This window comes from Lethenteron reissneri, chromosome 25 (genome assembly GCF_015708825.2).
Source record: "Lethenteron reissneri isolate LAM-NWPU_2019-01 chromosome 25, ASM1570882v1, whole genome shotgun sequence".
NCBI lineage: Eukaryota > Metazoa > Chordata > Hyperoartia > Petromyzontiformes > Petromyzontidae > Lethenteron > Lethenteron reissneri.
The window spans coordinates 16,363,012-16,389,065 of NC_083803.1; the positions used below are offsets into that span (position 1 = coordinate 16,363,012).

At 46.6% G+C, this 26,054-nt stretch overlaps 4 protein-coding genes across 12 annotated transcripts in view; 1 reads left to right on the top strand and 3 right to left on the bottom strand.

The window, feature by feature from the left end:
- The window catches only part of KIAA0586 (KIAA0586 ortholog), a 185,762-nt gene extending 183,573 nt beyond the window's left edge, over nucleotides 1-2,189 (bottom strand). The window contains 1 exon segment of the mRNA XM_061559513.1: nucleotides 1,623-2,189. The gene's annotated coding sequence lies outside the window, so the exon portion shown is untranslated.
- Nucleotides 2,190-2,368: 179 nt separating this feature from the next.
- TIMM9 (translocase of inner mitochondrial membrane 9) lies at nucleotides 2,369-6,704 on the top strand. Of its 5 annotated transcripts, none has more exons than XM_061559508.1 (5): nucleotides 2,369-2,392; nucleotides 2,987-3,131; nucleotides 4,321-4,379; nucleotides 5,193-5,288; nucleotides 6,087-6,704. In XM_061559508.1, exons 3-5 carry the CDS (start codon nucleotides 4,341-4,343, stop codon nucleotides 6,222-6,224), a joined length of 273 nt encoding a protein of 90 aa, XP_061415492.1. In that variant the 5' UTR covers nucleotides 2,369-2,392; nucleotides 2,987-3,131; nucleotides 4,321-4,340; the 3' UTR covers nucleotides 6,225-6,704. The 5 variants fall into 5 exon arrangements, with proteins under 5 accessions (XP_061415492.1, XP_061415493.1, XP_061415494.1 ...); XM_061559509.1 differs by lacking the exon at nucleotides 2,369-2,392 and adding an exon at nucleotides 2,500-2,517; XM_061559510.1 differs by lacking the exon at nucleotides 2,369-2,392 and having other exon boundaries at nucleotides 2,877-3,157.
- Nucleotides 6,705-11,122, bottom strand: LOC133347327 (mitochondrial import receptor subunit TOM20 homolog). Its single transcript, XM_061559506.1, has 5 exons — nucleotides 10,949-11,122; nucleotides 9,402-9,445; nucleotides 7,711-7,792; nucleotides 7,125-7,267; nucleotides 6,705-7,013 (listed from the first exon to the last, which is right to left on the bottom strand). Exons 1-5 carry the CDS (start codon nucleotides 11,070-11,072, stop codon nucleotides 6,960-6,962), a joined length of 447 nt encoding a protein of 148 aa, XP_061415490.1. The 5' UTR covers nucleotides 11,073-11,122; the 3' UTR covers nucleotides 6,705-6,959.
- Nucleotides 11,123-14,261: 3,139 nt separating this feature from the next.
- ARID4A (AT-rich interaction domain 4A) overlaps nucleotides 14,262-26,054 on the bottom strand; it is a 33,356-nt gene continuing 21,563 nt past the window's right edge. For 2 of the 5 annotated variants that reach the window (XM_061559517.1, XM_061559514.1), the window contains exons 17-25: nucleotides 24,952-25,143; nucleotides 24,154-24,238; nucleotides 23,673-23,895; nucleotides 23,043-23,105; nucleotides 19,785-22,844; nucleotides 18,814-18,918; nucleotides 18,143-18,334; nucleotides 17,171-17,323; nucleotides 14,262-16,085 (exon numbers count right to left, since the gene is read on the bottom strand). In XM_061559517.1, coding sequence (XP_061415501.1) covers nucleotides 15,988-16,085; nucleotides 17,171-17,323; nucleotides 18,143-18,334; nucleotides 18,814-18,918; nucleotides 19,785-22,844; nucleotides 23,043-23,105; nucleotides 23,673-23,895; nucleotides 24,154-24,238; nucleotides 24,952-25,143 — 4,171 coding nt within the window. In that variant the 3' untranslated portion in view covers nucleotides 14,262-15,987. The remainder of the gene's footprint in view (nucleotides 16,086-17,170; nucleotides 17,324-18,142; nucleotides 18,335-18,813; nucleotides 18,919-19,784; nucleotides 22,845-23,042; nucleotides 23,106-23,672; nucleotides 23,896-24,153; nucleotides 24,239-24,951; nucleotides 25,144-26,054) is intronic. The other 3 variants (XM_061559518.1, XM_061559515.1, XM_061559519.1) reach the window with 3 other exon arrangements.

Sequence of the window (26,054 nt, forward strand, 5' to 3'; positions counted from 1 at the left end):
TGTGGGCCGGTGCGTTATAGCCAGTTGCAGTGAGATTCGTGTAGTTAGCCTGGTGGTCCACAACCACAGCTTGTTAACTGGTTGAGGGGCAGTCACCCCTTTGTGTTGGTAATAAACACATTCCTGCGGAGGGAGCTGGTAGGAACGTTGGGTTGCTCGGTCAATGGCCAGGGTCAACGGCGGCGTGGTGTATTCCGCAAATATGCCCGACTGTGAGGGCGGGCACACGCCGGCGTGAGTAGGTTAAACGTTGAGTTTTATAAGGGCACCACGGGGTGACCAGCCCCTCCCCACCCAGCCCCACCCCTCCCATTTTTGATGCACGACGGACGGACACAATAATCCCCTTTGGGCTGGTGTAACCAGGAGGTTCCTACCAGTAATAATAATACTGTACACGTGTTGCCTCCACGAGTACGTCTGAGTCTCCGTTTGAGCCCACTACAATGGCAATGATGACGCTGAATATTACCGCTGACCATGGTAACGATGCCGAGTAAGATTACCACGAACAAGATCATAATGAATGAATAACCCTGGTGATGTTGGTAAAGATGATGATTGTGACTTGCAATAAAGAATGATGATTGTGACATGACCACCACCACCATCATCATCACATTTTCTACAGAGGTGGTGATGGTGATCAGCACCTCTGCTGTCGAGGTGCTGATCACGACCAGTGACTGATCATTGAATCGATAGCCCACAACGAACGTGTCCATACAACATGCAAACCAACCACAACCATGCCCGCCACCACAAAGACAAAGATCCCCCGTGTAGCCTTCACAGATTGTTGGGGCAAGTGCTGTTAGAGAGGGGGGTGGAGGTGGCCAGCACCACGACCGGCCGCCTTTGTCTCCCTTGTGGGAAAATGTACACATCGCACCAGGTACTCATTTGAGGCCGAGTCGACTTAGGCGGAGGCCCAGGACCGGCTGAGATCATCGTCACCGGTGTTGGTGGCTCCGAGCGGGAATTGAACTCGGGTCGCCGGGTTCGGAGGGCATTGCGGCGCTAACCGCTGCACCACCGCTCCCCTGCCCGCCACCACCATAACAACCACCACAACAACCACCACCACCACCACAAGAACCACCACCAACACAAGAACCACCACCATAACAACCAAAACAACAACCACCACCACAACAACCACCACCATAACAACCACAACAACCACCACAACAACCACCACCACAACAACCACCACAACAACCACCACCACAACAACCACCACAACAACAACAACCACCACCACAATCACCACCACCATAACAACAACCACCACCACAACAACCACCACCACACCGCCACTAAACATCACGACACCCGCGGTGACCACTCGGGAGCGACAGAACGCGCGGCGCCACCGACGAGCCGAGCCGGCGTAGGGGGCCCCACGGGCCCCCCCCCCACGGGGCTGCGTCCGGCATCGACCCCCCCACACAAACAACCCACAACCCCCCCCCCACACCCCCCCCCACATCCCCCCTCACACCCCCCACGAAACGCCCCGGCGGCCCCGAGGCGCGGGAGGGCGCACGAAGTTGTCTCGCTCACCACCCCCAGCAGCACCACCACCCCCATCATCATCATCAACAACAAAGTCCCCTCACCGGGCAGACCGTCGAGCGGTCTCGTCGGCTGCTCACGACGTCGAGGGGGGCGGTGGAGGCGGTGGAGGTGGCGGTCCTCGATGCCTGCCCCGTGTAGCCAGAGGCTGCCTCGGACACGAACACGACGAAGACGACGCGGGTCGCACTCCGCCTCCCTCGCCCCGGGGGCTCTCGGCGTGCCGACGACGACGACGGCGGCGGCGATGTCAGCTCAGAGGGATAAAAACCCTCGAGATTAACGACGAGCGGCTGGGTCCAACGATTTGATGATCGATAAACCGCGCGCGATGATGTTGTTGTTGTTGTTCGCGATTGTTTGTCGGCGGCTGTCCGAAAGACCGACGCGGGGTGTAAACGCCGCGTTCTTGTCGAGGTGCGTACGGCGTACAGCCGTTTAGCAAAACATCGACGGGAAAGATGAACTTGTATCCCCTTCAGCAGGCTGTGTTGCACCCGCCGTGTTTATAAACACGACTTAAATAGAACATCGCGTGCAATAGATTCCAAAGCTAAAATTTGCGTGGACCTGGAGGTAAAACCTCTGATCTGGTCACGCGGCCCCCTCCCCAAGCCCCCAAGCCCCTCCCCTCACTCCCCCAAGCCCCTCCCCTCACTCCCCCAAGCCCCTCCCCTCACTCCCCCAAGCCCCTCCCCTCACTCCCCCAAGCCCCGCCCCTCACTCCCCCAAGCCCCGCCCCTCACTCCCCGCCCCTACCCCGCGACCAACGGCTGGGATCGGAACCGAAAACACGGTGCACCGGGCGGTGCAGGTCGCAAAATATCGTTCCGGATACGTGACGTACACGGGTTTTTTCTTTGCAAGGAGGTCTTTCATCTTAATTACGGCGCGGAAAATTAAGAGGCATTATTGGTTTACATTTGCAAGGCGTGGCGGGTGAGAATAAATGTTAATAAACGCGCCCGCAGTGCGTGAGTTTATATCCTGTGGAGCCTAGCGACCGATTGTTGCCGCACGGGCACGGAAAGGGCACCCGCACTCGCGAATACGACATCCGCGAAATTTACGCCAATTTCGATTAAAAATTTTTTTTAAAGCAATTGTTTGCAAACAAGGCGAGGTTTTGTTTGCGCTAAAATAATACCGCGCTATTTAGTTTGTTGCCCCCAACGCATCTGTCGCCGTGCTTAATTGCAGCGCAGTTCGTGTTTATTTGTTGGTGGGGGCGGTCTCGCGGTGGCGAATCCGCGTGGCTGCGAATGAGTCGCCGGCGTCCGCCTTAGCGGAGGTCACGTGGTGACAACGTCCCCCCGCCCCCCCCCCCACTCTCACCACGGCCGCGTGTAGTTTTTATTCCGCGTCTTTGCGCGACTTGAACTCGACTGGAATTCACTTTTTTTTTTAGATTTTTCCTGCTGGGATCGAGTTCCACACCTCGCGGACACTGCAACCGCTGGCGACGAGCACGACGCCGAGCGACCACGCTGCGAGCGCAAGCAAATAGGCGCCGGGGTTCGTGTGTAGGAGCTGCCCCGTGACCTCTCCCCAAGGTTCTGTCTCCGCTGCACGGCCCACGGTCTCTGCCGCCTCGCGTAGTGTCGGGGGGGGGGGGAGATATTCCACTGCTGCTCAGTAGAACAAACAGGCGCCCGCCCTGGGAATGGGGAATTTCCACCACTGGCTCGGGACTGTGATGATGAGATGAGGCCCGTGTGGGTAGAGAGGCTCGCAGTCTGCACAACATCGGTGCCTCGGGGTGGGAAGACGTCGCGGTTATTCGGTCTCTGTGAGCCTGGAGACCCGGTGGCCTTGTGTCGGTGGCCTTGTCGCGTGGTTGGCACGGGCCCGATGGCAAGCGATTCATGTCGCATCTTCGGAGACCCATGCCTAGGCCCTGTTGGCCCCAGTGCAGTTGCACCGCCTGCACCCCCGATCGCGATAGTTATAACCAGTCATGGGTGCAGTCCGTTACCCCATTGATGATGGTTATTACAGTTAAACTCCGAAGCCGGTTCTGTACAGCTGAAAGTTGAAAGCGCAGACTTGTCAGGGTATAGGCAACGGGAAGGACATTTTTGTTTTGAACGGAACCTCGTTCTCAAAACGTCAACTCGGTGTTGATACAGATTTATGTTCAGACTGAACAAGTGGAGTTTCCCCATCAGCGCGAGGTGTTTGCAAGTCGTGAAATGTGGACGCTGCATTCTGTGCATGTTATGCAGGAACAAAGATTAACTTGGGGGTTTTGAGAGGAGCAACATTAAGATGTGAAACCAAAGCGCGTTTTGTGACGTATGGTGTATATAATGGCATACTTTGTATCTTGATGTAACCGGCTGGGAATTGGGGCATTATTATTAAATCCTTTATATTAAGTTCACTTGCGTGCTTGCTTGCTTACTTACGACCGTGCAAATCTTTCGGTCGTTTTTAACCCACTTCCCGTGATCCAATCGAGCTGATATTTTCCACACAGACTCGTTGTGCGTGACAATTAATATTCGTGAATTTTTTTTCTCCAAAATTTTACACTTTTTAGGACAAAAATATTATATTTAATTACCAATTGCTTAATGGTGCCATGCAATCATCTGACCCATAGGTGGCAGCCATCTCAAGCCAGAGGACGAGAGGACTCTAGCCGCCACGCATATAAAGGATTTATAGTGAAAAACTTTGCTTTTACGGGTTATACTTGTTAATCAAAATGTCAAATGATTCCACGTTGTGTGTCTGTAGAATAAGATCGTCAGGCAGACATGGCTGCCCAGGTTACAGAGGCCGACCAAATCAAGCAGGTGAGTCTAAATAGCAGCGAGCGCACGTGCCAACGTGGGGTTGCATGCAAGTGGCGTGTTGCAGCCAGGTTGATGTAACTGGTAAAGGTGCAGCCCTGCAGGTTTTGAGAGCCCCCTCTATAGGGTGTATTGGCCTACTCTTCCATACTGACCAAACGTATTGTAAGAGATTGGACCACACACGACTTGCCGGTCGGCCAACTATGGTGTACCCATTTCAACTATTAAAACTGAAACTATAGTTTTAAGTCCCACTGAACTATATAGCTATTTTTTCAGAAGCTACCTGGCCATAAATGAAAGCCCAATGAAGTTGCTTATCAAGTGGAAATTTAAAGCAAGCCAAATATTCTAAACGCATGTTTTTAAATGTGGAGGGAAAAACCAGAGGACCCGAAGAAAAATCCATGCGACCACGGGAAGAGCATGCAAACTCCAAGTATACAGGCTTCACAGTCAGATTCCAAACCACGACCTCCTGGATTCCAGGCGAGATAGTCAACATCTCGCTACCAATTGGCTCAAAAGGACATTTATACTGCTGGAAGGGCAGATGGGGGGGGGGGGGGTTATAGAAACGCTTCTCAAAGTTGCAACTGCCGTGATCTGGATTGCATGTCCAGTGTGCCAATCACTTAAGTATTCCTTTGATGTATTTTTTTTAATCGTATTGAACTATTTTAAGTCAAAGTTGTAATGTAACATATTGCAAGTTTGAATTGTAATCAGAATAACCTCAAAATATTGATTTATAAGTAGAGCTTAAGGCGATTGTTGTGATGTTCGTGGAGCTGACGGCTACTCTCCCCACAGTTCAAGGACTTCCTGGGCTCGTATAACAAGCTGTCAGAGCTGTGCTTCATGGACTGTGTGAAGGACTTCACAGTACGGAAGGTGCTGGACGAAGAGGTAGAGCTTCACTGCCACTTGCTGACAAAACCAGTTTATCAACTGAACCTTATGGCACGACCCCGGGGTCCCGAATAAACGGAAGTCAAAATCGTAAATAATTTATTTATTCTGACTCATCCCACCGCGCACATAAACGCCGCGACCCACCAGAAATCATCCATCTCGTTTCTTCACCAAGCACCCGTCGTTGCCAACATTTCCATAGTCATGAACAAAACTTTGATTAGCGCATCGTGTAGAGCTCGTCGAGAGGAAAATAAAATTACGTTGCAACATAGTTTATGCGAGAGCCCGGGGCTTATGTTCAACTGACTAAAGAATAAAGTTCGCGATAAAACATCTCCATTAATGTGAACATTCACGACCATATAAAATTGAACAATGTCCTGCAGCAGTAAAACTAGAAAATATTAACTTCAACTTGGCCCAACATAATTCAGCTGAAAAGCACTCATTGAAGGATTTTATGGTTTTAATCGGCTGTGGAGAATGCGACAAATGTTGCTATGTCACTGTACATCTAAAGTTAACATGTAGGTGAATGTTTTTTTAAAGCATGTCACAATTCACCATCCAGGTTTATGATAAATTGTCACAATTTGGGGTTGTGATAAAAACACATTTAATATCATTTTTTTACTCTGGTGTCGTTTTATTCACTCCATTAGACTACATTGCACAATGCGGCCTACATGTTTTTTGCTCAAATGAAAAATGTATCTTGAGATTCACGTTTCAACACGAATGAATGCGCCATTTCATGCCTTCTTGCTGATCACTTTCTCACATGTCCAGAACAACTGCACGGAGACCTGCATGCAGAAATATTTGAAGATGACGCAGAGAATCTCGCAGCGCTTCCAGGAGTACCACATCCAGCAGAACGAGGCCCTGGCCGCTCGCGCAGGCCTCATCGTCCAGCCCAAGATGTGAGCCGAGTGCCAAGGGGCCACTTCGTGATCCGCGACAAAGGGGCCAAAAGCTACTGTGCGCAGCACTGGTTCTTCGCACAGACACCTCTGCAATGTGGTTAACGAGTCTGGAGGATCACGTTGCCCAAATAAGTGTGTTTCTTATTTTTTAAGATATTTCTGGAAACAGGATTTATGCCTATCCAAGCATTGGGCTTAAATGCTGCCATAACCCAGAGCATGTGCTTTTCATCCATGTTGGCTTTAAAAAGCAAGATCCTGTTGTTTTTTAAGAAAATGTACATTAGACATCCCTACTGTGTAAAGGATGTGGATGCACTTAGGACTGTATTTGTAATACAGGAGTTAATATGGGGGAGCTTTGTCACCTTGCCTCTCTATTGATGAAAGGATTCAAAAAAGCATTTTTGCATGCATAACCAATATTCTGTATTGTTGTAAACATGTTGAGCTGTGGCTTAATAAAATAATGTAACACAAATTGTCTTGTAAATAAAACATTTTATTTACTTAAACCACCACCAACAAAGGAAACTGGAGTCAAAGTTTCATCTGAAAGTCTGCACATTTGTAACAATGACAATTATATAAAGGCTCTGGAAAGGTTAGGTTCATGCACATTAATGAATGCAATACAAAAGCAAAAAAAGCGTAGCACTGTCCAGAAATATAGTTTGGTATAAACTGGAGTTATCAGGGAGTAGCTAGATGGTGAAAATTTGAACCTAAACAACAATCACTCCACGTCCTCTTCTTCCACCTCCTGCAGCGTGGAGCGGGAAACGATCCTCTGAAATACAAATCGGCAAAAATCAGACTTGACATCCACGGTATACTGCAGAGAGGAAATTGTACCACAGAAATGCTGCAGATGCTCCTGGTGCAAGTCAAAGTGAGGCACCTGTCCAATGGTGGGCAGCTTCTGCAGCAGCATCTGGAAGACGGGTGGCGGCAGCGTCTGCTGCAGCACCTGCAGCAGCTGCTGGGGCTGGCCGCACACTGCCACCGCATTGGTCAGGTGCTCAACCCCCTGTTCAAACTCGCCTGCACACAGGGCACACAATGCTCCGAATGAGATAGTCTTCAGACCCAGAGCCATTGAACAGCTAAAACGGAGCACAAAAACTTGGCGATTTAAAAAAAAAAAAGCTTTTTCAACCTGAATTTTGGCGTTTGAATCCCACCTTTGACATGTTTGCATAATAAATGAAGCTGGAATATGTACGAGTTGATTCAGGCCAAAGTTTTAGAGAAAATGTTAGCATTATATGCCACAAGAAAACGTTCAGCACTCGATGCCAGACAAATGTAGGTCAGCCGGTGTTGAGTTTGTTGCCCGTCCAGTTAAAATGGGAAACCACTTCCTGGGCCCTATAAATGGCTCTGCTGCCAAGGAAACACCGGCCCTCTTTTAGCCCCTCAAGAGTACACTGCGTTTATAGCAGTGGCTGTGTGTGCAGTCTGGCCCTTCTCCCACGCATGCATACCCTGTGACAGCATCTCCTCGCCAAGCTGGATCTCCTGAAGGAAGAACTTCTGCACGGCCTCAGTATCCTTAATGTCCGGCAGCTGCACGGGGGATATGAGAAGCGTCAGAGCCTCATTACAGCACATCGTGTAGGAGCTCACTCATACCGTGGAGCACTTAGGTTCATTACTAACGCAAGGTTACTAATTCACCATTGCGAATTATATAACATGGTGAAGTGGGCTTCCATTCACATCAGAAGGCTTAAACACTGGTACATATTTGTGTATAAGGCAGTACTTAGCCTACTCCCTACATATCTTTGTTCACAGCTAACAAAAACATCAACCCTACAGCCTTCGTTCTCAGTCAGTGCTCTCTTTAACAGTTCCTAGGGCAAGGACTAATATGAGGAAACAATCATTTACCTATCATGCTCCTTTGGTCCTGGAATGAATTCCAAACGATTTTAAAACTGGAGGAGAGGGTATCATTGTTTGATTTCAAAGCTCCGATAGAAGAAAATGTCCTTGACCATTGTAATCGTTTTAAAGTTTTTGTATTGTACGTTTGCATATTGTGTGTGTACGTGTGTGGTGATTTCTTTGAAACGAAAATGAAAAAGTTCCACCCATGGTCTGGAACTGACTTCCCCCAGTTCAAGTCCAGGCTCAAGTTTCCTTTTTCAACTTTGGCTACGTCTGAATTACCTCTGGAAAATAGGAATGTGCCCCCATTATTGGACAGCTTATTAAGACGCAGTCACATTTAGGTGCTATGTAAATCCAAACTGTAACTGGCCATAGGCAATTACTGTTGTCTGGGACAGTATCACGAATGGCCTTGAGTTCATTAGTTGAATATTTTCATTTAATGTCCATTTTAAATCTGTTTGGTTGTCTGACGTGAAAATAGTGACATTTTAATGAAACATATATATAGGTTAATATTTCATGCAGAAATAAACATTGGAAAAAAGTTGATGTTTGCACTGCTTTAATAGAAACGTGTTAAACGTAGAAATCCAATAATTCACAATCCAATAACCCGTGAATCCCTGCCATGCATGGATAATTGTCGGTTCACAACTGTTTCCATAGTTCGCGGTACAGGGCGCAACGTGGGAGATAAGACATGTTTTAATTTGGTGATATTCATTTTATTCTTTTTGTTTTGCTTTTGCAGACTAGCTGTGCTCACGTGATGTTGAATCCAACACTATTTTAAAAAAAAATTTAACTGAACATCACGTAAAGAAAACGCAAACATCGTTTAACATAAACCTACATGGCGCAAATTTGCACAATTTGAGTCTTTAAAAAACACTAGTAACCTCGTAATCTGCTCATGTTTCGTTGATGTCGCCGATAGTCACGTGATGCGCTTCCCCTGCAGATAAAATTAACTGCACAGCTCTTTCCAATAACCCGCACACACCTCAAACAAATGTTTCACAGATATGGTCTGACTTCTACGATATGCCACAGATTACAGGATCAGCAGTATGGTCCTGCCATATTAACGCGGATTACTGCATTTCTGCTCTCATTCATAGTTATTTGTGTCACATTGATCTGATCAAATATATGGCATTAGGAACCCCTCCACCACATTTGCATTACGTGGCCTAACCCTAAAAACAATCACGAACTAACATTCTGAGAAAATCTACGTATTAAGTTGCGTTCAAGTACAGTGTGTAAGACATACAATTATCTGTGCGCTGGAAGTGGCTTGCTTCTGCTTTCTTCGCCCTGTAAACAACAAAGTCGCATCAACCTCCTTGATTGACAATGCAGCAGCAGCAATAAACAACTTCAAGTTACACAGCATCAACAATGCAGTCGCACGCCAAGACGCGCTGCACAAATGAAAGCTACGTGAAGGTAGAAGCGGCGGGGAATCTTGGGGACAGTTCGAGGTCGTTCTCATTTTTCTACGGCTCCCCGCCTTCGCCGACACGCACTGGTGAAGTATGGTGAAATATGGTGAAGTATGGTCAAACGACCCCCAACGCGCACGGCTTCGGGAACAGCCCACCCCACCACCCCTCCTCCTCCTCCAGCCGTGCATCCTCTAAGCTGTTACATTATACGCAACACGGTTTATTTACAAGTCTCACCGATGCACCACGTGAAAGACTGCAATGGCTATGAAAGGGGACAGACAACGAAACGTCGTTCCACGTGTGGGTGGTTGGTGGTGGTGATGATGATGGTGATGGTGGTGATGGTGGTGATGGTGGTGATGATGGTAATGGTGGTGATGATGGTAATGGTGATGATGGTAATGGTGGTGATGATGGTAATGGTGGTGATGATGGTGGTGGTGATGGTGGTGATGATGGTAATGGTGGTGATGATGGTAATGGTGGTGATGATGGTAATGGTGGTGATGATGGTAATGGTGGTGATGATGGTAATGGTGGTGATGATGGTAATGGTGGTGATGATGGTAATGGTGGTGATGATGGTGGTGGTGATGATGGTAATGGTGGTGATGATGGTAATGGTGGTGATGATGGTAATGGTGGTGATGATGGTAATGGTGGTGATGATGGTGATGATGGTGGTAATGGTGGTAATGGTGATGATGGTAATGGTGATGATGGTAATGGTGATGATGGTGGTGGTGATGATGGTGGTGGTGATGGTGGTGATGATGATGGTGATGATGATGATGATGATGGTGGTGATGGTGATGATGATGGTGGTGGTGATGGCGGTGTGACGGAGATTCTTGGGTTTCGACGGGAGAGCGTGGGGCTCCTAGAGGTCACGCTTCCCAGGCGGCCCCTTCACGCGATTCCGCGGCGGAGAGCGGCGCTCGACGCCCGCGCGATGTCTCCTCCTCCTCCTCGTTCGTGAGGTAAAACGAAGGCGCCCGGCTTGTTAGCAAGCGGAGACGAGGCCCCCCCGCGTGAACGAATCGCGTCCTCTCATCGCGAGCCGAGGCGATGAAACGCGAGGGATGTCTGCTAAAGCAGCACACCGTTTCGACCAGTCGGCATTTAAACGCAAACATTAATCACTCGCTTACTTACAAATCATTCAGCAATACAAAAAATAACTTGCTAGATAGGGGTGAGTGGTAGTGTGTGGTGGGGAAGGGCCGAAGATAGCCCCCCATCCCGGCCTAGCGGGTCCTGCCGGGGGAGAGGCACTGACCCCCGGCACAATATCTATCCGAGTCCTGGTGTCCTCGCGGAGGCCTAAACAGTGGCTCTCACAGAGCGGAAAGGAGGGGGGTAAACTCACTCTCTCGCAGCTTCTTTTTGAAGTCGGGGTCGCTGCGTCGCTTTCTGTCGAAGTAGACGCAGTATCCGATGAAGACGGCGCCGCAGATGCCGGCCGTGATGGCCCCGGTGCGAGACGCAATCATGGCCGCGGCTAGCCGGGAGAGACGAGTGGTGGGAAGAGGGAATCGATTCGTTTGCCGGTCTCAACGTGACCCGCGAATCGATCCAACTGCGTCGAACCCAATTCATTCAATTCATTGTGTTAGGAGGTATCGGGACGGTTCGATCGAGGGCCCTTGCCAATAAGTGGTCCAAAAAGCATTTTATTCCATAATTGGGGGGGGGAGGGGTGTTAGATCGCGAAAATGACGTTAAACCCGCCACAGCTATTTAGTAAGGGTTGTCACGTAAACAAAACGTGATGACTACCAGCATCATCAGGCGGCAGACAGCTTTGTCATTTTCTTCTCCAGCCTGATGAGTCGGCCATCCACGATGTATGTTGTACGTAGCCAACGGTACTAATCGTAAAGTGCAGGGGTAGGACAACAAACTAAAGACAAAATAGTTCTAAAGAGATGAACTTTCAATCTAGACGATTTACAACTGCGGAGCTCCGAGTGGCTTCCTAACATATCGAGGAGCGTTCCAGACGGCAGCATCTGGAAGCGCTCGATGCCTGGCCACAAGCCGCTGCGAGGATGATTCGGAGTTCGCGGTCATCAGTGGCCCAACAGGCCGAGATCCACAATAACATCGGTCTGGAAAGCCAATTGGCCGATGGACTAAGGGGCCGTTCATAAATGACGTCACGTACCTAGGGGGGTCAGACCTTTGTGACGATGTGCGACGAAGGGGGGGGGGGGAAGAAATGTGATGTCACATCAAAATGCGCAACTTTAAATAAATATAGACAACACGTTCTACTTAATTAAATAGACTTTTTAATAAATGTTTTCTCCTACAACATCAGAGTGCAGCGCCACATTAAATACGCACTACAATGACAATAGTTTTAAGCGATTTGAAGCATGTTTTATTTGGGGGGGGGGGCAGAGCTTTGTGACGTCATATTTGAGGGAGGGTTTGACTTTTTGTCACGCCGTGTGACGAGGGGGGGGGGGGGTAAAAAAATTGTCCAAAATCCCGTGACGTCATTTATGGACGGCCCCTAAAACGCTGGACAGAATGTTTTTTTTTTTATCGTGCGGACAGAATTGAGTCACGTTTCTCGAGTAGTGCCTTCCACTCCCAGACAATCTATCCTTTCGGCAGATGCACACCTTCGGAATTACATTGAGACAAAATAACACGTGGATTTAGATTATGGCGGATGGTCGAGACTAACGACAGAGTTACGTTGAACTTCTTTAGCAACCGTGCTAATTGGAGGTGCGGGGGAAAGGCAAAAGACAAAATGCAGTTTTAACGAAATGAGATTCCAATTTAGATTATATATAAGTACATCGCGCCAGTGGTTTCCTAATATTGGAAGAGCGTTCCAGACGGCCGCAGAAGCGCATCTGAAAGCGCGTGACCAAAGTCAAAGCAAGCGGAGCTAGAGCGATAAAATCAGCTCGTGTAGATGGGTGGTGCTACGTGGATTGTTGCATCACGAGTCGGAGACTTGAAAAAGACTTGGGAGTGAGTTTTCTCCAGAAGCGGATAAAGAATGGTTGATGCTCTTTAAAATACTTGCAGACGTATGATCTCAATGGGCTTTTTTCCTGTTTGAAAATGTTAATGTATATACAGTACAGAAAAATGTTGTGCTTCATTCAATTAATCTAAATGCAACTATTCGAGATTTAAAAAATCAGTTATTCCAAACCTATCCAACCGCTGTCACTCAATTTAACGGGGTATTCAGGGAAACAAGAAAATTCGCCGGAAAGGTACAGAATTAAGAGCCAGTGCTTGGGGAGCAGCAGTAGAGGGTTGGGAATTCGAATACATTTTAAAATTGACAACCTCAAAAACACTTCACCAACGTTTGCAAATGGAGTAGCTTTTCAAGTTGTAACCACTTATATCAGTTATTATAAAACTACGCGCTGTTTTTTTAAATTTCACTACGGAGGCACATCACAATAATCTGCCTTGAGCGTGGTCTGAACTCGTGGTACAGTAACTTCAATTTGCTCTTTTGACATCCAAGTTTTGAACATGGCAATGAGATTATCCGACTGTTATGCGACGCCGGCTCTTTCGAGTTTATTTAAAGACAAATCGTTTCATAAGCATGTGATGAGATTTTTTTTTTCAACAGCAGCCAAAGCTGTGGTTTGGTAATTTGGGATCTTTTTTTTGGCAGATAGCCTTCGTTTTGGGGCACTTTTGTTAAACGTTTCCAGATAACGCTTATTTAAATATTTAACTGAGTATCCAATCACTATACAGTAAACTATATGCAAAGTCTTGATGACCAGCACAACACTGTTTAACCTTCAATTTCAAAAAGTGATAATTGCAGTAGAATCTTGCTTGGATATCTCAACAATTTATATTGCAGCGGTTGACCACTAAATCATATTTAATAAAAATAAACATTTTTCAATTCCACGTGCAATTAAATGTAATAATTTCATCGTGTAAAATCGCTCCACATTTATGGAGCATTTCTTGGGGCATTATGGTGAACACACGTTACAATAAACATTAATAAATAATTTGACTGTAAGTTGTTTATTACAAAAAATACATATTCATGTTCATGTACCCTTGCTAAGCTCTGCTGGATGACTTATGCTGAAATCAGTTTCTGTAAAACTGACTGGAAAGGTGACCACTAACCATTGACTTGAGGTCAGTAATTTTCTGCTGCAACTTGATACGAAGACTGAACACACAACAAAGAACATTTGATAGCTTTATATTTGTTGTGATATCATTCTTAATGTACAACACTGCACAGAAAAAAGGCAAAGGTAAATGACCGAACGTAATTCAACACTTGGTAGTCCACATGGATTCAGCAAGCATTGAAATTCTGGAAGTGAAAAGCAGGCAATACCAAGACATTTATATGAACATTATCACTGAAAATGTTTAGCTCAGCTCACTGAAGAAAACATAATTGCAAGAATTCTATACTGGAGATAAAGTGGGCATGAATTTTGTATTGCAAGCTTTCACTGCCAGGTAGTTTACGGTTGGGCTATGTACAACAATGAAAAAATACTGAAGATTGAAAAATAAAAATGTACAAGATGGGTTTGATGTTCATTAATTGACAATGCCAAAAAGCCAGCTCAATATACAGAGAAAAAACAAATACAAATTCACACAACACAAACTGGGTACAACTACAGCGATTAACTACTGGGCAGCACTATTTTGACATAGCTTTATTAAACAAAATCTTTATTAAACAAGCGCACAAATGTCAAATATGAGCCAAGAAAATGTTTTTGTTAAATTGATCCTTAAGTCCGAAAACTCAGGTTAGGGCAGACTGTGAACCAAATTATAAGCAGGTCATTTTGGCAGTGAATTGAATCTGAAATAAGTTAAGCAAAGAATAAGCAACTCGGGAACAGGAAGGAGGCAGTGGCCTGGAGGACTAAGGGGAACGGGGCAGCTTGGATTAAACAGATTAGCGGCTTACGACGAGACGCCTGTTCAGGAGAAAAAAAAAACTATGGGACGAAAGAGGACTGCTCTGGGAACAGAAAAAAAACATTTTCATCACTTTGCAATAATTTTAAAATAGATAAAAAATACAAAACTCTTATTCGCCCATCTTATCTGAATAAATATACTCAAATCATCCAGCAACACACGTCTCTACATAAGAAACGTCTCAGGTTTAGAAACTCTTATAAACCTCTTAAATAGCGTCTTTGTCAAACAATTTTCAATTTTATTTTAATTTTATTTTTTTGTAAAAATAAAAAACAAAACTTTTGTTTTCATATAAAATGTAATTAAAGAGAAACAGTGTACTGTACTAACTGCTAAGCTAGTGCATTTTGCTAGCCATAATGCAAAAGACGAGCGTGAAGCGTCGATGCAGTACATTCCAACCTTTTCAGACAGATTCTTTCTGCTTTAAAAAGCTTTAAAACACCATATTGCAATATGAAAATGTCCCCAGTGGGATGTATTAGCACTTAGCAGTGAACTGTTTCTCTTGTGCCACAGAACAACAGTGGCTGCTGGTCAATACATCTCCCACCTAACATTCATTGTAAAGGAAGCTCACCCTATCTACTAAATATATCAACAAAAAACGGAATAGAGTTCGATTAAGTGCAATACTAGAAGCTCCTTACAAAACTGGCCCATGATAAGGTTGCCGGTGCATTTGCACCCTGGTGAAGACACCCTTATGAACAAGCTGCCAAAATTCCACAACAAAGTTTAGCTTTCATCCTAGACATTTACAATACGTTTCTTGTTAGAAATGCTGAAATCCTAAGGTTCACGTGAAACCGAGAGAGGTTAAAGTAAACACAGCGCACGAGTGATGCAGCAGGCTCAGAAAACTCCTTCCAAACCAGAAACCAACAGCTTCATCTAGATATAGGAACACATTTCTCTGACAAAGTTCGTACAAAGGAAATGGTAATAAAGCAAAATGGGCTCGCTCTATTACTGCCAAATGTATCAATTTAAATGCGAGCATCACCAATGTATGAAAATGCACAATTTGCAGAACTGTCACAGAATAAGAAATGTAGCCTCAAAAAGAGCACCATTGTGCCAACAAGATCAGCCGGAGATTTAGAACTACTTTCAATAGTAACAGCAGTAAAAAGAAACCAAAAAAGTGAAAAAATGAAATCCCTAAAATTTCTGAACGAGTCTTATACCAGAAGGGGCACTTTGTGCAGTGTTTGGCTCGTGTGAGCATGTGCTGGTTTCGAGGTCTGCATCCACTCTCGCTGTTTGGCAGAGGAAGCGGTGGTTTTGTTCCCCGACACTTTCTCACCCTCAGTCTCCACCTCTCTCCAATCTCGTCACCTTCTCTTCCCTCGTTAACAGGATTTCAGGATCACAGGACTGAATGCGTGTGGATGCGTGACAGCTGCCAGGATGCCGGGTGAGCAGGGCTGGTCACCTGCACTCCACCGGGACCGTGTTCTGGGCTGGAGACACAGAGCCCAGAGTCGACTCGGAGCCTGATCCAGAGGATGTCGCCGTCGTTGCTGTGGCTGTCGCATGCAAACACAAACAAGGCAGCTCCAATTGATAAAATCGAATGTCTTGGGCGGCTGTGACATTACACATAGTGGTAAAATGAAATCGTATGATAAACAAAGTTTTTAGAACTGTGGCCACCTTTTCCTATTGCTGCATGCCTCCTATTCGCTGTACTCAAATTTGACAGATCAAACAGTCCTTCTATTGGTGACTAAACTATCCTTTACTTGACTGTAGAATTACTTGGAATACTTTAGCATTAACTACTTACCAACTTCCAACCCCAAATAAACTAATAAAAGAAAAGTCAAAAGCTTCAAATGCCCACATTAACAAATGACTGACCTTCGAAGGAAGGCTGAATGGATGTGGCTGTGAATTGAGTTTTAATTTAAATGTAAATTAAGTAAATATCTTATGATTTTATTCCAGTCTGTATGTTACATGTAAAGTTTCATTCGAAAGACTAAAACTGTATATTTCAAAAAAGGGATTGTTAGAATTGACGATATACAGGTTAATATAATAATCTGGACATTAAACACCAAGAGTCGTAATCACTTGCTGCCACTTACAGATGCAGCATTGTACTAAGCCTGTGCAAATACAGTACTGCCGTAAGCTAAGGTCCTTCAGTGAGCAGCGGAGGGGGGGGGTGCAATGGTTCCACAAGCGTGCCACTGACTGCAACCCAGAAAGCGAAGTGCGCGGGGGATGGCGCAGAAGTCACTCCAACCCTTTTTACACCAACAACATCGAAGCCGAGCCAGCGCGTCATACGAATGGTTTTCCACTGGCTATTTGCTGTGTTGAGCCAAAACCAAATGGTGATACGTGGACTCACAAGACATCTGAATCTGGCTCGAAGCCAAGCACGGCCTGGTTCGTTGTATGTGACATCGGTCGCCGAGTGTGTACCGTGAGAAAACAGCATTACGTGCAACATCTACACGCAACTCGACTCATTCACTATGCGATGTCAGTGGCACGGCTCGGGATTCCTGCAGTGGAAAAACAGGCTTGTGAGCCGCGCCGGGCTACCTTACGGGTCACGGCGCTGCTTGGTTGCAGTGGGGGAAAAGAGATTAAGACTCACCCTCACGCTCCTTCCTCTTGTTTTTCTTGCGGCGGCGGTCGATGGTGGCCACTTCGGATTTAAGGGACATGTAGCAGCGGCGGATCTCCTGCAGCTTGTCCTGCAGCACCACGATCCGCTCCGGAGGCGCAAGGCTCGACAAGTCTCCACCAGCAGTACCCGGGGGAGCGCGGAGGAAGCACGCACCAGTTTCAAATTCCAGTACTTTATACGGATTACAAAGCACATGCTTTGCATGGCATTGTTACAATTTAGAATGCTGGTTTAAGGAAATTTTATGTGGGAACTCCCAATCTCACATAGTTAACCATGTACATTTATAAAATGTGGAATGTTTAAATAATAACACGTGATTTCATATAACTTTGGTAAGCCTGCTGCATACAATTCTTGCATCAGATAACTTGTAATACTATGGGTGTCTTATAATAACATTACTCTTTTGTGTGTGTCATTAATTTTTACAGTAAATAAAAAAAATTCAACCTGTAATGTACTAGACAAGAATACTTCTTTAATGGAGCACTGTCTTGATGTCGAAAAGAATCATGAGGAACTTTAGTACCTAAGTAGCTATAGTGGGCAGGGGTCTCCATCACAAGAGGCTAGAAAAGATGTTCCCCCTTTAAATCACACCGACAAATGTGAAGTACTGTGAAATAAATTGGGACACAATTTACGAGAAATAGACGAATCCCTTTATACCTTGCTCTGTCTCGTCTCTCTCAATCTGTCTCGACAAACATTATTTCTCTCTCTGCCACCCCTTACACCATGTGCTAGTGATGGGGGTGGTTGTTGTCGAAGTTCATGGTCCTTGTGCTATCCTCCCATAATGCCCTACTCCTACAGTTTGAATTTCCTTCGTCTTTTATCCAATATGATTCAAGGTACGCATGTAGCCTATATAGCAGTGTCCACAATTCAACTGAAGTCTTCCCAAGCAGTGCCCTAACAACAGACGGTGCTTACCGGGCAGTAGGGTCCACCTGCCAGCCCGAGGGGGGCTACAGGCCACGCGACTCTCTCCGTGGGCCCTGGTGGGCGGGCAGCTGTGCGCAGGAGACTTGGTGCCACGGGGAGACCGCGTGCCATGGTGGCTGGCCTGTGATGAGACCTTGCCAGTGCTCAGTGCTGGGAGGTCCTCACTGTCACTGCTGTGACCTGTTCCACACACATTCATAATCGCTTAAAATTCTGATAACCCTGTAGCAAAACTTTACAGACGGTACTTGATATGAACTTTCACCTGCTTCAAAATGTGGTATTGGCGCCTCCAGAGATGCCTGTTGGAAAATTGTATTATCTTGACATTGGTGGCTCGTGCCAAGAGAAAGATTTATTCACATAGATAACATGGATACTGACACTGAACGTCAGATTTTTATTTTCGTTGTTTTAAATTATGGTATCCCTGCAGCTAACAATGATGAACCTTGAAGGGCTAGATTAATAATCTGAAGTATAAGCATTGATGATATTCAACATTGTTGGTAATGGAAACTTCAGCAATAATTCTTTGAAATTATACAAAAAATAACAGTAAAAAAATGTGAATCTGGCACTTGTGTACACAGTATAGTACACATATGCAGGATTTTTATATTTTACAGTTCACAGCGAAGTCATGGAAACTACTTCACCTGCTTCATGCTTGTCCTTCTTGTGGCTAGCACTGGCACGTTTATGGTTCCTCTTGTGCTTTTTGGTGGTTCCCCCGCTGGGTGTGGCATGTAATCTCTTCAAGCCTGGCACAACCAAAAAATACAACGAAACAATAACGCTATGGGGATAGAAGGGTAAAGAACCAATTATCGAAACAATAACGTTCGAATAAACAATTAAATAGCCTATCCTTGAAGAATGTAAAGCCTATATTTTGGAGTTTGTAAGTTTCGCCCTTGTTCTGCGTTGGTTTTATTTGGGTTCTCCAATTTACTCCCATAGCTAAAAAAAAGCAATCTAATTGGTATTGGCCAAACATCCCAATGCTGCAAAATTATCCGCATATTACTAAATTGGGATTACACAGAGCAAGATATCTTTTAGCGTGAGAACTTGACAAGACCCTCCTGAAATAGTGCCTTGATATGGCGTGAAGCATTCCTTGGTATACAAGTGCAACAATAATGTATAAACTTGATTTAGAAGTCCATAGCTCTACGCTGGGTTTTTAACCAGTGATCCTGCAGATCACAATAATAATTACTAACAAATAAACCAATGCGGGTTCTAGCAGCTTGTGCAGAAGCGGTGACATGTACCGCAAGACAAAAGCAATTACAGTAGAACCCCTCTTAACGACAGGATAGAAAATACACGGTAAAGGCTTAATTCGTTAAGATAGCAGCATCGAAAGTTACCATTTTCACCCAAAAAAGTACTTTAGAATATTTAAACAATAGATATTAATACATAAAGATACTAACATTATGAACCCCATAATATTACAAGAAACATGGTTATTAAATATATTAATTCATATTCACTGTACCTACAACAGCCCGTCATTAACAGGGGAATGACCAGTAAGTGAACACATTGGGCTCTCGGGTGGCCCGTCGTTAACATTGGGTGGTCGTTAAGAGGGGTTCTACTGTACAGTGATGCGTACCTCGGTCCTTATGATCCGCAGAACTGGACCCGCCTCCGCCACCGCCTCCATTGCTGACGCTTTCATCGAAGGAGGTGGGCGAGGCATTGCCTTCAGAGGGCGTGCCCTGTGATGCTGCAAGGCTGCCCACATGTGCAGCCGTCCCGCTCCCGCTCGGCGAGCTCCGGCTCTCATCCGACGATGTCCTCGCGGGGGCGGCAGGAATAGCCGCAGGTGGCAGCGGCGGTGGTGGCAGAGGGGCCAAAGGTGTCGACGGAGGAGCCAAAGCGGGAGAGGGTGCTGTGGCCGACGAGAAGGAAGTAGACGGAGGCGAGGACGTTGGCGAGGCAAAGCGAGGACCCATCCTGGGACCCAATGGGGCAGTCATAGGGGAGTGAATTGAAGAAACGAGCGACGGGACCATGGGAGGAGTGAAAATTGGGGCCACGGATGAGGGTAGGCAAGGAGTCATAGGGCCTGGTAGACGAGGGCTCAGGGACGGACTCATAGCGACACTACGAGCAAGGCTTCGTGGGGAGGCGCGGGGAGGACCACGCGGGCTGCCAAGTAACGAGCCGAGTGGAGTCCCGGAACGGGGGCCGAATAGAGTGCCGCGTGGGGCACTGTGCGTGGTACCACGCGGTGTGCTGGTGAGTGTGCCAGGGTGCATGCTGCGGGCAGTGCCAAGAGATGTGCTTGGTGGAGAGGTAAGAGGCGTGCTGAAGGGGGTACTAAACTGGGTGCTGAGCGGAGTGAGAAACGGAGTGCCAGGGGATGAGGAAACCGGTGGGGAGGCCGAAACAGCAGGCATGGACTCTCTAAACGCCGAGGCGGAACTCTGCAGCGGTGTTGCCAGGGGGCTACTAGAAGGCCTCTCTAAACCGCTCCGTGTGTCAGACCGGCCCATTGCTACTTCCTGCCGAGGTGCTTCCGACATGGATATCTCCATCAACGTTTGCGAGACAAGATTATCCTGCTCCCTCTCCTCCTCTTCCTTTGTCCGTGCCGGCCTTATGGCGGTGTCAGGTAGCTCCACTGTAGTTAGAGATGATTTGTCTACAAGCCTTTCAGAGACCAATTCCCTTCTCGCACAAGGTGCTGAAACTACCTCAATGCCCTTTGAGGTAGGCTCTGGACTTGTAACATCCTTCGTTTCCTGCACCTGCATGGGCTCAGCGGGCTCCTCATGCTCCTTTTCCAGTTTCACTTTCTTGTCTTGACTGCTGGACGTGCTCGACCTGCGAGGGCTGCGCCGTTTTGTCACCATTTTCTGTGGCTTTTGAACACCGGGCTCCGAAACTTCCTCTGGCTCCTCCGGCTTCTTCGGCGCCAACTGAAACGAGGATCGCTCCTCAGAGGCAGGAGTCTCCCCACTGGGAACAGCCAACAGGCAGCCCTCCCCATCGGTCTCCGTGCTTACCCTCCGTTCTTCCCCCGAGTCAGACGCCTCCTCGCTCGACACGACGAGGACTGGCAGTGCTGGCTCCAGCACCTCCATGACGGAATCCGGCTTAGTGCGCTCCTTCCTGACCCTTGACTTTGGCCCAGTGACAGCTGCTTTCTCAGGTTCTTTAGCTGGAGAGAGCTGAAGTTCACCCGTGACACTTTCTTGCTTTTGTTGTTGCTGTAGCGGTAGTTGATGTGCCTTCGGCTGCTGTTTGTGCTCCTGCTCTTGCTTCAGCTGCTGCTGCTGTTTCTGCTCCTGTTTCAATTGTTGCTGCTGCTGTTTCTGCTCCTGCTTTAGTTGCTGCTGCTGATGTTTCTGCTCCTGTTTCAGTTGCTGCTGCTGCTGTTTCTGCTCCTGCTTCAGTTGTTGCTGCTGTTTCTGCTCCTGCTTCAATTGTTGCTGCTGCTGTTTCTGCTCCTGCTTTAGTAGCTGCTGTTGCTGTTTCTGTTCCTGCTTCAGTTGCTGCTGCTGTTTCTGCTCCTGCTGCTTCTGCTCATGCTTTATTTGCTGCTGTTGCTTCTGTGCCTGCTTCAGTTCCTGCTGCTTCTGATCCTGCTGCTTCTGTTCCTGCTGCTTCTGTTCCTGCTGCTTCTGTTCCTGCTGCTTCTGTTCCTGCTGCTTTTGGTCCTGCTGCTTTTGTTCCTGCTGCTTTTGTTCCTGCTGCTTCTGTTCCTGCTGCTTCTGTTCTTGCTGCTTCTGTTCTTGCTGCTTCTGTTCTTGCTTCAATAGTTGCTGTTTCTGTTCCTGCTGCTTCTGCTCTTGCTTCAGTTGCTGTTTCTGTTCCTGCTGCTTCTGTTCCTGCTGTTTCTGTTCTTGCTGCTTCTGTTCTTGCTGCTTCTGCTCTTGCTTCAATAGTTGCTGTTTCTGCTCCTGTTGCTTCTGCTCTTGCTTCAGTTGCTGCTGTTTCTGCTCCTGCTCCTGCTTCAGTTGCTGCTGTTTCTTCTCCTGCTCCTGCTTCTGCTCCTGCTCCAGTTGCTGCTGTTTCTGCTCCTGCTTCTGCTTCAGTTGCTGCTGCTGTTTCTGCTCCTGCTCCTGCATCTGCTTCAGTTGCTGCTGTTTCTGCTCCTGTTCCTGCTCCTGCTTCAGTTGCTGCTCCTGTTCCTGCTTCAGTTGCTGCTGCTGTTTCTGCTCCTGCTCCTGCTTCAGTTGCTGCTGTTGTTTCTGCTCCTGCTCCAGTTGTTTCTGCATCTCCTGCTTCTGCAGCTCCTGTTTGCGTTCCTGCTCTTGTTTCTGCTGCTCCTCCTGCTGCTGCTCAAGCTGCTTCTGTTGCAGTTGTTGCTGTTTCTGCTTCAGCTGTTTCTGCTGCTGGTCCTGCTGCTGCTGTTTCTGCAGTTTGTCATTCTGCTGCTGCTGCCTCGGGCTGCTCTGTTGTGCCACAGCTCCCAATTCCTTTGCATCTTGTGGCACTGCTGACTTCGCTGGCTTTGTCTCATCCTTGTCCACCACGTGCTCCTCCTGTGACGGCGACGTAACAAGCAACACCAGCACATCGCTCTCCTCGGCACCCTCGTCGGACTCCTTTTCTATCGTGGCGTCGGGACTTGTTGCAAAACCGTCGTCCATCTCCTGCCGCTCAGAGCTGTTTGAAGAACTCTCATCGTCCATTTCACTATCACTTGAGAAGTTGTTGGAAGCTGCAATGAGAAAAATATCCTCCGCTAGTTCAACATTCACCATAGCAAATACCACCAATTAAGTGAATCACACCACAGCTTAAATCGTGAATCAAGTTGGGCACAAAGTATCTTGTGAGGCTCACCTTACCAGAAAGATAAAACCCCAGTAACTAGTGGTTTTTCACCTTTACAAAGTTAAATGCATGAGTGACTAACCATCAGACTTCTTGTCAAAGTCCCCAACACCAGAACTTCTACGTGTGTGTCTGCGTTGCATGCCTGAAAAAATGTTTAAAATGGCATCACAACACAAAAAAAAAATCACAGAATACTGTGTCTGTAAACGCATAATATTCATCATATCTGAAAAATAAATATTTGTTGGTATTAAAATTCAGTATACTATATTTATAAGAATTCAGCTATTTGATGTGAATCTCAATACCGTCACTAAGGCCCACACCTCCCCAAGGCTAACGCCCGGCTCCTGCCTCTTCTCCTCCTTCCTCTATTTTATATCCCATGTGAACAACTCAGTCCATGTCCAGCCGCAGAGCTCTCATTCAAATCCATACATTTGAATGTGTACTACCCTGATAGTAATGTAGCCGCCGCCCCCCTCCTGGACCAGATGACAAAGCTCGAAAAAATTGAACATTTACCCCATTACTAAATGCATATGGCCTGGAAAACATTATCGCGCACACAAACGTAAAATCTGTGTTGACATCCACATAATCGAAGGCCTTGCGCGACTTCCACATTACATCAGCAGAGGAATGTCCAGCAAGAGTGTGGAAGTGAGGTGGTGTGCTCACGCAGGCGGCCAAGGCGTTTTCCACGTACCCTCGTGCCCATTGGTAAGCGGAGACACACCGCTGCGCGTGGTGCGGTGGCCGCCGCGCCCGGTTCCGGTGTGCCCACCACGGTGGCCTCCGCGTAGAGGAGGGGTGATGCAGCCGGGTGGGGACTTCCCGGAAACCGGCCCACGCCTCCCACGGCCCACACCAGGCTCCTGTCTTTTCTCCTCTTTCCTCAAGGCCTCCGCCTTGTCCCGGTCTGCTTTGTTCTGGTTTACAGAATTTTAACAGAGACTTCATTGCACATTTCTGATTATTTTAAAATTACTATGTAATTTTTCTAATGTTTTTCTTAATTATTCTTGGTTAACAGCACCACTCTGTAAAATTAACCAACTTCAAAAAATTATTTGGTGATGCTGCATTGGAGCACATTAATAAAACAAACTCAAATTAGCCAATAAGAGCACCTTCAAATATCAAGCAATAAAAGTACAGTTATGTATTAATAAAAATCAAAAAAATACCTTAGTTTTTCTCCTGTGCTTGATTTTAGGTATGTTTTTGTCCACCGGTCTTATGATTCGATCCTCCTTTACCCATTCGTCATACCTACAGGAGTCAGGGAAAGACATTTCTTAAACGAGTTCTACAGTCTCAAAATAGTCATTGCGATTGATTTTTTTTGGGGGTAATCCATTGAATCGTGTTTGTGTCGATAAATAATGTCTGTGGGTGTATGATGCTGGAGGTTGGATCACTCACTTTCACCTAGGCTCTAACCTATCTTAACCAAACTGTCACAATTTCAGTTAGTGTTAAAACACAGACAAGACCATTTCATCTTGTCATAAGACACAGTTGCAAAAATGTCCTGTGGTCAACTAACCAAGGTTCATGTATTTGATTACGCCAAAACATTGGATTGAGAGAATGAGAAGTTGTGAGAATAAATGGCTAACATATATAATCAGCCATTACTGGACAACCAGTCATCTTGAAGAATGAGTGCTAACTTTGCAACCTTTTGCACAAAGGAATCGATGAAGAGGTGTGGTGGCATCAGTAGCATTAGCCGTTATGATTTGTTTGACAGGTAGACTTTCGTGACCAATATTATCCATAATAGAGGTTTTTCGTTTAGATCACGTAAATATGTGTCGGGTGATGGCAGATTTAACGACGCATTTATATCTACGCGATCTAACCAAAAAATCTGTATTACCGTTATGATTTCTTCACCTTTAAAATACACAGGTCAAAGGGAATAAATAAGCATGTGTGCAGTGAAAATAACACGTCTCTGTGGAGGCTGGGGACCAGACCTGACGTTCCAGCCGTAGTAGTGCACCAGGTAGATGACGTCAGTGTCCTCTTCGCCCTCCGTGTCCACGTCCTTGATGATCGCCTCGTAGATCTTGAGGCTCTTGCCTCTGCCGTATTTGACGCGCACCTTGGTGCCCAGTGGGTATCCGAGCAGCTCCTCCACGCCCTCCTCTCCCTCGTTCATCGTGCTGCTGAACCAAAATGCGATGGCGGAAGCGGCAGCGGTTTGGCGAGAGGCACCGGCAATAAGAATTTCCTTTCTCCTATTCCTTCAACACTGAAACCTGTGAAGCATGCCTTAACCACCCACAGTTGTCCAAATTCAGAGTGGTTTCAACAGAAGTTAATTTAGAGTTATTGTAACACAAAAACACGTCACATTGTTTTACTAAGCTTTAATTTGTTCAATTAGAAGGCGATAATTTGGAGTTTTAAATTAGGTTCTCAAAAGTGATGTGGTTTACATGAGTGGGAACACCAGGAAAAATAATAAATAATGATGACAAGATAAACTTTCATATTTAATTTACCTATGTGTAGTGATGTATATTGGGTCACTACGGCGTTTAGTGCTAGCTACTGATAGAAGAGTGGAACTGCGGGTGTTAGAGCCTCTCTCTGACACCAGAGTATGTTATGACATGGAAGGGGGCCCTAGGGGGCATGGTTCTGGTGTTGAGGACGTGACAGTCTGGTTGAACCCAAGAGGGCACGTGACCAGGACAGGGTAAGAATGTGGGCCAAAGGTGGCGAGAGGGACACGTGGTGTATGGGCCAGAACCTTCTGGAAGGAGTCAGGGGCATAAAAGGGAGGTCCCGAGAGCCAATCAGGGCTGTCTTCTGGAATGGAACCCGCCGTGCTATGTCTCTTCGGTCTCCGATCTTCACGCTCGGCATCGTGGGTCAGGCAGTGTGTTAACTGACCTGACCCAGTTATACAGTTACCCCGTGGTGGTTACCACGATATAGTTAACACGTGGTACGTATTTAGTTACCCCGTGTGTGTCTCAAATGAACCCACTATATATGTAATACAGTAGAACCCCTCTTAACGACCATCCCCTTTAACGACTAATCGCTTAACGACGGGCCACCATAGAGC